Source organism: Heterocephalus glaber, unplaced genomic scaffold, assembly GCF_053883595.1.
Source record: "Heterocephalus glaber isolate CG9 unplaced genomic scaffold, H.glaber_assembly_v1.0 deba00001509, whole genome shotgun sequence".
Classification (NCBI taxonomy): domain Eukaryota; kingdom Metazoa; phylum Chordata; class Mammalia; order Rodentia; family Bathyergidae; genus Heterocephalus; species Heterocephalus glaber.
The window spans coordinates 19393726-19406811 of NW_028258325.1; the positions used below are offsets into that span (position 1 = coordinate 19393726).

At 40.5% G+C, this 13086-nt stretch overlaps 1 protein-coding gene across 1 annotated transcript in view; it reads left to right on the forward strand.

Moving 5' to 3' along the window:
* Positions 1-334: 334 nt before the first annotated feature.
* The window catches only part of Pi4k2b (phosphatidylinositol 4-kinase type 2 beta), a 28464-nt gene continuing 15712 nt past the window's right edge, over positions 335-13086 (forward strand). The window contains exons 1-5 of the mRNA XM_004847195.4: positions 335-759; positions 6481-6617; positions 9251-9451; positions 10068-10199; positions 12309-12462. Of these exons, the coding sequence (XP_004847252.1) occupies positions 477-759; positions 6481-6617; positions 9251-9451; positions 10068-10199; positions 12309-12462 (907 nt within the window). The 5' untranslated portion in view covers positions 335-476. The remainder of the gene's footprint in view (positions 760-6480; positions 6618-9250; positions 9452-10067; positions 10200-12308; positions 12463-13086) is intronic.

Consider the following 13086-nt stretch of genomic DNA (forward strand, 5'->3'; position numbering starts at 1 on the left):
CGACCTACCTGAGTTGTGGTTAACTCAGAAAGAAATCTGTAGCCGAAGGAGTTACCTGTGTGGAAATGAATCCGATTCCATGAGCAACAGCAGGTGAGCCATGCACCTTCTGGGCCATCAGGGTTAGGTGTGCGCCCCGCCCCTCTTGCGCCCCGCCCCTCCTTGTGCCCGCCTCTTCACCGGGTCCCGCGAGTCCCACCCTTATTGGCCCCGCCGCCCAACACTTCCGCGCCGGCGCAGAGTCCTTGCCCAACCGGGGGAGGTGGGGGTGGGGTGGGGTGCGGCCGGGTCGGGCCGGGCCGAGCGGGACCACCGCTGGGCGGGCGCAGAACGGGTCGTGAGCGGGCAGGGCGGGGCGGGGGGCGGGGGCGGGGCCGGGGCCGCGGCTGCCCAGCGGCTCATGTTCCCCGCGATGCGGATGTCGGACCCCGGCAGCTGACCGCTCCGATCCGGCCTCTGAAAGCGTGGGTGCGCCCATGGCGGAGCCCTGTGAGCGCGGCGGGCGGACGTCCGCGGGCGGTGGGAGCCCGGAGGAGGAGGAGGACGAGGAGCGGGAGCCGCTGCTGCCGCGCAACGCCGGGGCCCAGCCGCGCAGAGCCGCGCCTGGCGGCGCCGTGAGACTACTAGAGGCGGCGGGGGGCGAGGGCGCGGCCGCCCCCCGGGAGGCCGGCGACCAGGAGCCGCTGCTCCCGCGTGGGGACGCGGGGGCCTTCCGAAGGTCGTCCCCCGACTCGGACCGGAGCCGCCCCGCGATCCCAGGTGCGAGCGCTCCTTCGGCGCGTCCCGAGGGCCCCTGCCTCACGCGTGGCCAGCCCGAGCGTGGCCAGCCTTGCACTCTTGGCTTGCTGTCCTCTTCTGATTAGTGGCTGTAGGCTGGCTTACCTGTGGCCAGCGGTTGTCATTAAACTCTGACGCTTTAGTCCTGTCCCCATGGCGTGTCCGCACTGGGATCAGACTCTGCGGAAAGCTTAGCACTGCCAAATGACGTAGATTGTTTGCTCAAGTTTGGACTTGAGTTCCAAATTAAGAACTCTGAACTATCCAAAAAGTTACTTGAGTTGTGAGTTGTTTGCAAGGTGGATGACAGCAGGGAGATGAAGGGCAGCAGGGTCCACTTGCCGCGGGGACACGTTTCAAAACTTTTCTACCAAATGTTACTGTGGCACTAGCCAGAAGAGGCAGAGGCACTTGAATTCCTGTTCCTGCCGTCTCTTGCAGAGTTTTTGAATAGCTTCTCTACTGATACGTTAAGAAAACACACTTATTTGCACTCTTAACTGGACTGATGGCCTCTGAAAGAAGGGGTAATTGAAAGGATGTTGGAAGTTAGTAAAATGTAAGCATGCTATTGCAGGCCTCAATACTTGTTGATGAAGTCAGTTTTTTTGGCGTGTGAAGTTGGATTAAATTGGTGGAAAGTGAGTACACTGATACATAAAAGACTTTCAGTTAGCGACAGACAGGCCTATTTGCATTTAGGGAGAAGGCGTGCACACCTTGCCTGGAGTATCACTCCATGTGACAGAGTTTAAAGAAGAGCCACAGAAAGTAGTGTTTTGCTTTGTTTTAGTTCGTTTTTGGGGTTTTTTTTTTAGTGAATTCCACTTTGTTTTTCTGGAGTTGTTAGATTTTTACCTGTTCTGCTCCTAATACTCTAATGTGCCTTTAATAATTTAAAGAATTTTGGATAGAATAAGTCACTCAAGTTCTAGTTAAACTTCTATTCAAATTAATGTTCCAAAATAAATCAGACCCAAGGGAGCAGTCTGTCTGATTGTTAACATCTTGGAAAATACATCTGTTGGGGATGTCTGCTACCATTACAACTTTGGCTAATTGTATGTGCCATTTGCGGTGTGACACTAGTTAGAGCAAATAAGTTAGAACCGGATCACAAATAGACCTGCATTCACCTAGCAGCACTGTCATTTTGGACATACATTACCTAGAAGCCAGTCTGGGAAGTAATTAAGATCCATATGCCTAGCTTGCCATTTTCAACTCCAAAGTTACTATTTTAATAGAACCTACTTTTGAAAGTGTGTTTGTTGTGTGAAAATGAACTTTTTTGTAAACAGATAATAAAGATCAAAGTGAGGATGAGTATAGTAATTAGAATACAAATGAATTATTAAAAGGAATTCTTGGGGATGGGGATTTAGCTCAGTGGTTCCACCGCCTGCCTCCCAAGTGCAAGGTCCTGAGCTCAATCTCTGGTACCAAAAAAAAAAGAAATTCTTACCTTCTTAGTGGTGGTAACTAAGATCTTTTAAAAATTATTTTTCATTAATTCTCACAACACCACAGCAAGTTAGTTATCATTGACCTCCCTTCCTCGTTGTGAGAATTGAAAATTAATATAACTATAAAGACTGGAAGTTCTGAAGCGTCAGAGGTAAGTGGTTTGCCCAAAGTCAAATATCCAGGAAGTGGTAAAGCCAAGACTGAAACTAGTTCTTTTTTCTTTTATGGCCTGCATTATTTCCATTTTGCTCTAGATCTCTGTGTTTGTTACATGTGAATATTATGGAGGTTTTATTTTAATGGCATTTTAAAATAGTTTTGAACTATAAAAACTGCTGAAAAATCTTTAGAAGACATTTCTGAAAAGCATATGATTGACTTAACTAGATGTTTAAGTTTAGGGTTTTTCTAAATGAGTCATTTCACTTACTTCATCCTTTACCATCAGATTATTTTATTTCCAAGACATTCTTGCCTTAGGTTACTATTAACATCATTTATGATGCTTAACTATTTTATTTATATAGACAGAGGCCTTACGTACTTAGCCCATGAAGAATGTTGTGTGCCTGTTATTTTAACAAGACATTTGACATAGTCTAGAAATAACATAAACCATAGTGCAAGTTGTTAGATCAGAGTCAAACAAGAGTTCTGGCATTCCTTGTTAGTTATTTTAATCATTAAATTGGAGAGTAACAAAGATGATAATGGGTAATAACCTATATAGCAGTTGGTATGTGGTAGACAGTTCAATGTGCTTCCTATATATTAGTTCATAACTGACCCTTTGAAGCGAGTACTATTTTTTGTTCCCACTTAAACCAGGGAGGGGTAATGTGACTGAACATTGAACACATGTCTTCTGTTGTAGAGCCTAACAGAGAAAAATATTTGAATTTACAAAAAGCAGCCAAAATAGAAAATGTGTATTTATAAATCATTTAGTGATTCATAATGGCTTATAAATGTGTGAACAAAATAAAATCATTTACAAATGAGGAAGATGAGAATGGGAAATAAGAGTAGTAAACTAAGTAAGATGGAGACTAGAATAAGAATACACAAAATACTTATCAGTTACTTGATACAGGCACCCCACAAGTTGACTTTTAAAATTATTGAACAGTTAACATGAGAGAACCCAATTATATTCATAAAGTTAAACTGATTGTTTGAGCCAAAACACAGTGATAAAGGGTAGCCTGTCACATATTCTCTTGGAGAAGAGACTCCGTGCTGAACAATATCTCTCAATAAAAGAATCAATAAAAGGGATTGATTCCATACAGCTGTTTCTTATAACTCCCCAGAAGCCCATTTTAGAAGCAAGTCTAATAGCTGGTGTTAACAGTATTACTCAGTGGAGGTTCAGGACACTCCTGATTTAATTTAAAAGAAGATTTACAAGAGTAGGTGTACATGTGTCTTGATCCCCTATAACCAAGCTTTGGAAAGTGAGTGGCCATGGGTTGGAGATTGTTCCTCAACCACTGCTCCAAATACAGTTGTCCTTTGTTTCCTATTTATTACAGAGATTCAGCATTCATCAAACATTTGAGTGCCTACTAGGTGCCAGTGTAAACCAAGGCCTCGAGGAAACAATAGTGGCTTCTATCACATGGAGGCCTGTGGTTGCTAGCCCTGTCCCCACACAGCATTGCAGCTTAATGAAGGAAATGGTCGATTAAACAAACAGTTCTAACAGACCCTGTATGTCCTCTAATGGGGAAAGCTGAGGGTTCCCTGGAGGCATGGAACTGTGCCCTGGATATGGGAGCCAGGAAGGCTTTGGCAGAGGAAATGGCATCCAACTTGTGACCTGAAGGATGAATAGCAGGGCTCAGCTCACCAGACTTGTAAGCACTTGCTTTTTTCTAGCAAATATTCTGGCTTGTGAGTAAGATGTAAAGATGAGTAAGATGTACTTCTAATCCTCGAGGGAGGACGAGTTCATTTTGATTTATTCATTTAAAATGAATACTTCATAAAATCATCTTAAATACTTATATTCAACTAAATATAAAAGGCTATGTAATGAGTTCTTTCAATCCATTTTTAGTTTCTGCTTTGTAAAGGACTAGCAATAGCCCTTAAGTGTGGCCCAGGGGATAGTTCATCAAACTTTCAGACAAATTTATTGAGGGCCTGTGTGTGCCAGGCACATGAGATACATCAGAAAGCAAAGACCTCTGCCTCACTGGGACTGAAGAGCATTTTGTTAGTGTTGTAAGTGTGCAGGATGAAGAAGAATTAGCCATGGGAAGTAGATTTGGTAGACTCATGGTAACCACAAGGTTCAGTGGGTGAGCTGAACGTCTGAAGAGTGAGGAGTCTTAACAGATGTGGTGGCGCATGCCTGTAATCCCAGCTACTGGGGAGGGTGAGACAGGGAAGATCCCAAGTTTGAGGCCAGCCTGGGAAACTTAGTGAGACTCTGTCTCAAAACATAGAAAGAGCTGGGGATGGAGCTCAGAGCAAGGCCCTTGGGGCTCAATCCCAGTACCTCCGTGGAAAAAAAGTTAAAAAAAAAGAGTGCTTGAAGAGCTTGAATGAGACTAGAAACTTATATTTATTCAAATAAATATATCAGTACCCACTAAATACTGATCCTTCTTCCAAGTTAACAAAAAAGGCAATTTCTTGGTTTTTAAAGATTTTTCAAGAGATAATTTGGAATGGGCATATCAATTTATAGACATGACTAAAGTATTTGGATTATTTATTCTTTACAATAGGTTAAATATGCCTAATTGACCTTTTAGTAGTATTTTTCCCAGCACAGTCTTTTAAAAGTTAGTAACAGATTTATTTCTGAGTTAAGCAAAGTTATGAATTTTCACAATAATACTCATATAGCTTTGAAATAAATTCCAGGTTAAAATGTGAATAGGTTTATTTGGCTCGCGGTTTCAGAGAGTTCTGTCCATGGTCAGCTGGCTCCAGGGAAGAAATGGCATGGTAGAAAGGCCTGGTGGAGAAACGCCAACTCTTGGCAGCCAGGAAATGGAGCAGAGGAATCAGGGCCAGAGAGGAAGGGGCCAGGGACCAGGTATACACAGTACCCAGTGTCATGCCTCTGTGACCACACAGATGCACCCAAAAGTGGCTTTCCTAATCCCCTAGGTGGCTTACACGCCCATCAAGTTGACAGTCCAGCTTAACTGTCACAGATGTGAAGGGCTTTACCTGGGAGATTATGGATGATTCTAAAATTTTTTAGCTTAACCTGGGAGATTTTGAGTTGCCAGCAGCTGGATGAGGGAACAATGGAGATGAAGTCTTCAGGAGGGTGGGTAAAGATGAAGATTGAGCTTGAGGTAGTAAAGTTTGATCTGTGTATTAACATCCAAGTAGAAACATTGAGTACTGTAGTCTGGAGTTCAGGGGAGAAATCCGGGCTTGAGATGTAAATATGGGAGTCGTCAGTTTTAATAAAGGAGAGGAGAGGAGCACAAGCAGATCTAGCAAACCCACAGTTAAGTGACGGGTCAGTAGACACTGTGGTGGGGGCTGGTGATCACTTTTTAAATTGTTTCTCTTAGTGAAATAGGGCACTAGACCGTCTGCTGAGAGGGTGGGTGAGAGGAGATGGAGACTGAGAAGAGGAGTTGGCGCATGCGTGTGAGTCCAGCCGTCCCTGAGCAGGCATAGAGTCAGCTGACTGTGGGCTTAACCAGAACTGGGAGTTTCCCAGGTGACCGTGACGAAGAGAGAGTGGCAAAGTGGGTCTGTAGTGCTGGACCATAATTAGATCTGGCCAAGGAGGAAAATGAGAATGTGCAGCTGGTGAAGAAGGACGGTGTGGTAGACTGGTGCTTTGCAGGCTCTTGTGGGATGGAAGACCTTTTGGACTCAGGGTGAACTGGGAAGATAGGAGGTGCTTGAAATTGAAAATATAGGGGAGGTTGCAGTTACTGATAAGGACAGAATTGGAGACAAGGCTAGAGCTGGCTGAAGTAGGATGAAGGACAGACTCATTGCCGAGGAGGTGAAATGAGAGGTGTTCATGTGGTATTTTTCAACAAATAGTGAACGTTTTTTCCCGTGTGGAACTTAAAGGGAAGTGGGCTTGGGGTCAGAGAACCCAGAAAGAAGAACTTGTAATACTTGATTGCATTTTTCTGTACTTTATTGTCCTAAAGCCAGTGACCTAATCCATACATATAGTGATGCATATCCTGAGCGTTCTTGAAGCTGGTCTTTCTCCTAATGCAGTAATTTCTTGTATGGCAGGGATGAATGCATTCTTGGACGATCCAGAGTTTGCTGAAATTATATCAAGAGCAGAGCAAGCAGTAGAACTTGGAGTTTTTCCAGAGAGAATCTCTCAAGGGTCAAGTGGAAGTTACTTTGTGAAGGATCCTAAGAGGGTGAGAAGTTCACAGACCTACTACATATTGCTGAAATTATGGAAAACACAAATTTAAATGTGAATTCAATGTGGTTCTGAAGATGTTTTTCTTTTAAATCTGATTGCGCCTTCTTTTCCAAAATTAGGGCCACTTTTTCACTAAAGTGTTCTTTACATAGAAATATAACTGATTGCTTTAAGTTTTAGCTTGCTGTTTTGATATTTTATATTTGGTTTTGAGCATTTACTAAATGCCCACATTCACCTGTAGATTTGTTGAGCATATATTCATAAGTCCTTACTTTATAAAAGCTTGGAACTGTATTATTCAAGCACAGTGGAAATTTAAATTTTCAAAACCTGTTTGATGTCATTTCTAGATATTTCACTCCCTCCCCGCAAAGGTACATTTTGCCCTAGGAATGATTTTTCTGACAATGTATCAATGAAAGGACTCTGGGAAACCTAAAGTTTAAAGGGATTGGATTATAACAAAGTAAAACGTACTAAGCTTTTCTAGCTTAGAAAAGAGAGATTGATTTGGCACTTTCTTCCACTTAGTCTAGAATGTTTCAAAAATGTTATCTTTTCGAAAAGCTTTCTGAATGGTGGTAAATAAGCAGTTTCTCTTTGGAAAGGGAAAAAAATGTATAACTTTGCTCAATTTTTTCTTGCAAAGATTGAAGTTTTTTATATATATATATATATATTTTTTTTTAATTATGTTTTAAAAATCACTTTTTAAATATAACTCCCCGGTACCCGCCCCCCCCCCCAATATATATATATAAGGCACAAGGACTCTAGTTCAATCCCTGGTATCTGGGTGCAGGGGTGCCTTAGGAGGCTGAGGCAGGAGAATCACTTGAGCCCAGGAGTTTATAGCCATCAGCCTAGGCAATTTAGCAAGACCTTGTCTCTTAAAAATAAAATAAATGTGTTTTGTAGATAACATCAATCTCTTCATCTTTATTCTAGACTTCTTTTCTTTCCTTTTGTGTTTGTTTCTGCCTTGAGCGTGCTAGGCAAATGCTTTATCATTGAGCTACATCTCGGCCCTAAGTTTGATTTCTTATTAGTTCTTACTGATTTTTTATTATTCAGATTTTGTTGCATTACAAAAAATTATATATTTAAATTTATGTGGGTTTTATTTCTTGTCTAAGGGTAATTCAGCCTCTAAATCTAACATAAATAAGCCAGGTATGGTGGCGCATGCCTGTGATCCCCGCACTCAGAAGGCTGAGGCAGGAGGATCATTGTGAGTTTGAGGCCAGCCTGGGCTACAAAGTGAGTTCAAGGCCAGCCTGAACTACATAGTGAGACCCTGTCTCAAAAAAATTTTAACATAAATAAATTGTATCAGATCATTACTAAAGATTATAGGAGCTTTTAGATATCCATTAGCAAATTTGTATTTAATAGTTCATTTAAAATTGGCCATGAAAAGCATAACTAGAGAAGTTTTAGTATAGGAGAATCTGACCACACAGATGTTCAGTGTATCATGTATCATCACCTTTGTGTTTTAAAGAACTTTTTATCATTGGATTTATTAGTTTATGTAACAAATACTTGATGCCTATTGCATATCAGGTACCATTCTAGGTACAGGAAATGCAGCCTGATGAAGTCCTTGCCTGTTTATAATGTATACCATAGTGGGCCGGGGATTTAGCTCAGTGGTTCCGGGTGCCTGGCTCGCAAGCACAAGGTCCCAAGTTTGATCCTTGATACCAAAAAAAAAAAAAAAAAAAAAATATAATGTACACCATAGCTGGGAAAATACACAATGAACTGTAATCTTGATGTTCAATAGATACTGGGTAATAATACTGTGTAACCTACACTGGTGGTTTTCAAACACTTAAAAATTAGTGGAACATTTTAACTCAAAAGTCCAGTAATAATAAAACAAGTGAAATCAGGTTAACAGCATGATTGGTTCGATGGCATAAAGTTTTGTCCTTACCTTCTTCTGATCTAAACTTGTCAGAACATACTGTAAACTGCTGGTGTCAGGCCCAGCCTAAACCAACAGGACAAAGCAACAGGCTGCTTTCAGCAAACAACAGCAGCTTCTCAGTAGGTAGGGCAAATGGACTCAAAACGAAGTATACAACCTCCCTGGTGCCGAGAAGTCCAGTGACTGCCACACACCTGAGCAGGCCATCCCTGGGCATCAAGTCATAAGCATTCCTTATGAGTGTAGCCCCTTCCCCAGTCTACATGAGTACAGCCTTCTTCCCCGCTGGCTGCTAGACTCTCCCTGATTTTAGTCCCTGTTCACTGGGAAGCTTTCCTTTTCTTCACAACAAAAAAGTCTATTTAAATGAGTGGATTCTTGTGCGCCATCTATAGCAAATGGTCCAAAAGATTATTTATTTTAGGTTGTTGAATGAGAATGAATGTAAAGATGTGATTGGAACCAAATCTCTTAATATTTAAGGGTTATGCCTAAATAGAGGGGTGCATAGTAGCAATTTATCACAGTATATTTTGTGGATTACTACTAATTATATATGCTATATATATATATATACTTACACATACTTTCATGTATATAGTTTAATAGGGTATATATAGTCTAATAAGATACATATTGTCTAATTATATATGTAGTCTAATAAGATTTTTATTTTTCCCCTACAGAAAATTATTGGTGTGTTTAAGCCCAAATCAGAAGAGCCTTATGGTCAGCTGAATCCAAAATGGACCAAATATGTCCACAAGGTCTGCTGTCCTTGCTGCTTTGGCAGAGGTTGCCTGCTTCCTAACCAGGGATTCCTTTCCGAAGCTGGTGCCTGCCTGGTAGATGAAAAGCTTCATCTGGGCATTGTACCGAAAACAAAGGTAAAGGAGAATTTGTCTTCATCAAGTAGTGCTTCTGATTCACAGCCCACTCATCTGTGAGTACTTTATCTCCTCATGGTGGAGGCTAAAGTTGGGTCTCTTTTTGGCAACCCAAGAATCATATGCAACTAGTAAATTGAATGTAGTGTAGATCCAAAATTATTCAAAGGAACAACTTTTATTCCTGTGAGATCAGATGATCCTAATGGAGGAAGCAGTACTAATATTTAGAAAGCAGAAAATGATTAGGGGTCTTCCAGTCTCATTGAAGGCAGAGAGAACTAATGTGCTCACAAAACTACTATGGTTTTCTTTTTGAGCTTTTTATACTTATACTTGAATGCACCCTTTTTAAAACCTTTCTTCGAAACAGTCATTCCTAATTCTACATTCTAAGACTTTTTTCTCCTGAAAAGTTTTTTTAGACCTCTCTCAAAAAGAAATATGTGCCACTTAACAGCTTTTCAGAATCCTCTGACCTTTCTATTTTAGATCATCTGGGATTATTACAGGATTGAACTCTGCTCATTTACGGCATTAGAATGAATTTGCTAGTGTATATGAATAGGAATTCTATAATGCAAATTCTAACCATTTTTTAAAACTATGTTTCTAGGTGGTTTGGCTCGTCAGTGAAACATTTAACTATAATGCAATTGACCGTGCAAAAGCAAAAGGCAAAAAGTATGCCTTAGAGAAAGTGCCAAAAGTAGGTAGAAAGTTTCATCGGATAGGACTCCCTCCCAAGGTAAGTTGCCTGCTAAGCTTTACTTGGAATGCAGCTGGGCATGGAGGGCCTGAGCTTCATAAACAAGGCATCATGCTGTGAGCTGTGGATATGATAGTAAAAGGAAGGAGGAGCTTACAATAATCAAGCAATTTCAGTGCAGTCTTAAAGCTGTTGATAGGATGGCAAGCAGGGAGCTCTGAGAGGATAGAAGGATGCCTGGGGCTGGGATTATAGTTTAGTGGTAGAGCACTTGCCTAATTTGGGAAGCTCTGTTTTTAATCCCTAGTACCGTAAAACAAACAAAACAGAACAAAAAAAGGATAGCTACCTGAGTTTGAAGGAGCAGGGAATGTTTCTAAAAGAAGACATTACAGGGCCTGAGATTTAGCTCAGTGGTGCCACCGCCTGCCCCGCAAGTGCAAGGACCCGAGTTCGATCCCCAGTATCAAAAAAAAAGACGTTACAGTGAGGCCTTTGTAATATAATGGTGAACGCGCAGGTCTAGAATTAGCCCCAGCTAGGTGCCAGTCCCACCCTCTTCCCTGGTTGGCTCAAGACCTTGGGCAAGGTCCTTACTCCCTAAACCCCAGTTTCTATAACAAGGCAGTGACACAAACTACCTCTTAGCTTGCGGTGAAAGTTAGCTTAAGAAATTCACGTCAAGTACTTGGCACATAGTAAAGATTTAACAAATGGTAGTAGCAGTGTTACTACATATCAGATTTTTTAATTTATTTATTTACTTATTTATTTGGTGGTGCTGGGAATTGAACCTAGGGCTTCAAGCATGCTAGGCAGGTGTTATACTACTGAGCTGCATTCCCGGTCCATTTTCTTTTTTTTTTTTTGGTACCGGGGATCGAACTCGGGTTCTGGCGCTTGCAAGGCAGGCACCGGAACCACTGAGCTAAATCCCAGGCTGGCCCATTTTCTTTTTGAGACAGGGTCTTATTAAGTTTCCCAGGCTTCTTACCACTTTTAAATAAATCTGAGGGTTGGTTAAAGCGAGCTAAGCAAGCGTGGAGAGGCTAATGGGAAAGGCATTCTAGAAAGGGCTCTAGGATTTATTTTTCAAAAATATATCTCACCTATGATTTTGTTGTTTTGTTTTTGTTATACATGTATCTAGATAAAAGAATTCAAGTAGAAATTAATGGTTAACGTAATTTTTTTCAAAATTATAGTCCAAGTAGGCAGGAGGTTTGGTAAATTTTTGCAAGGGCTATTCTTCCTTGGAGGTGCGGAAATTCATGTTGACTATAGGAGACTAAAGTAATTAATTATAAGTGCTTTAAAGAAAAGCTTTAGGAAATTGTTAAAAATTTCGTGCCCAGAAGAATATAAAATGTTAGGAGAAGAAATGGATTTTCTTTCTGTAAGCTGTTTGTGTTTGTGAGGCAGTATAGGTTGACTGTCCTCTGCTGTTGAAACTTAGATTTCCATCTTTATGTGCATTGTTCAATATTAACTTGTAATTTTAGCAACAAAAATACTTTTTAAAATGAGCATGTCTTCAAAGAAAGGACTTTTCTTAAAGATACTATAAAGTTTATAATTAATTGATTACTTCATTAAAATCTATTAGAAGGTCTTTGTTCTGTATAGTCAAAGAGTCCATCCTATTTTTAAGTTAAATTCTTTTCTGTATCTGATGTTATAAAAAGAATCCCGAAATGTTTCTTCAGTAAGATAAAATTGTGTTACTATGAAATAACCAGGATTGGTATACAATTTGGCCTACATAATTAAATTCATCTTAATGAATATTTTTAGAAAGCAGCATTCTTGTTAAGAATGTCACCTTGAAAAAAAAATTAAAAAAGAATGTCACCTCAGAACACGTTTGTTCTCTTTTTTAATTATCCTAAAAATAGCTGCTATGTTCCTTGAAAGTCTAGGGTTGAGTATTTTTCATTTGCTATGTTTTCTTCATGTGATTATTTTAAATTAGTGTGTCAAAATAGTCTTCTTGATAAATGTGCCTTATCCAAATTAAGTGTTGCTATTGTTACTGTTTTTATTATTGTGTTTATGTAACATATTTTTTGACAGTACTGCTGTGAAATTTAAAAATTAATCCCTTTGTTCTTGTACTTTCTTTTCTAACTGTAGTTCTTTGAATTGTAGATTGGTTCCTTTCAATTATTTGTTGAAGGTTACAAGGAGGCTGAATATTGGCTTAGGAAATTTGAAGCTGATCCTTTGCCTGAGAATATTAGAAAACAGTTTCAGTCACAATTTGAAAGATTAGTTATTTTGGATTACATCATCAGAAATACAGGTATTGAAATTCTCTACTTATTCACTCCAATCCTGGCTTTCACACTAGATTCTTGCTATCCAAATCAAAGCCATTTTCATGCAGAAGTCTTAAGGCCCCTGCCACCACCTGTTTTAGAAAATAGCTGCAGACCTGACTCCTGGGCAGAGTTAATCTTCCCTGGGGTGGGGGGCTTCTGACTCACAGCAGACTCTCTTGGGCCTTGGAGATCAGTTCCTGTCCTCTAGGGGAAAATCTTCTGTTCCTAGGACCAGGACAAAGCCAGATCCTAGGACCAGTATCTGTCAAAGCCAGGCATTGGAAATGTTATCTGCATAATATGAAAAATCAAAACTTGATTGTGTAAATTATTCTAGATACTTATTTTGACATACGTGACTGTTAGTGTAGTTTAGAAGTACATTAAACTTTTCATTCGTTCTGCATTGTAAGGGAGCAATGACTCGACAACCCAAAGCAGCGGGTTTGTATCCAAGCATCTTCTCAGATTCACCCTACACTCATTGATGCAGAAACTCTGCAGGTGGGGCCCTGGTGATTCTGAAGTATGAGAACCACTGGTTAAAAGGTTTTCTCATTTTATGTTTTCTGAGAAGGCATCGTGTAATTTTCTAGATTGGCCTT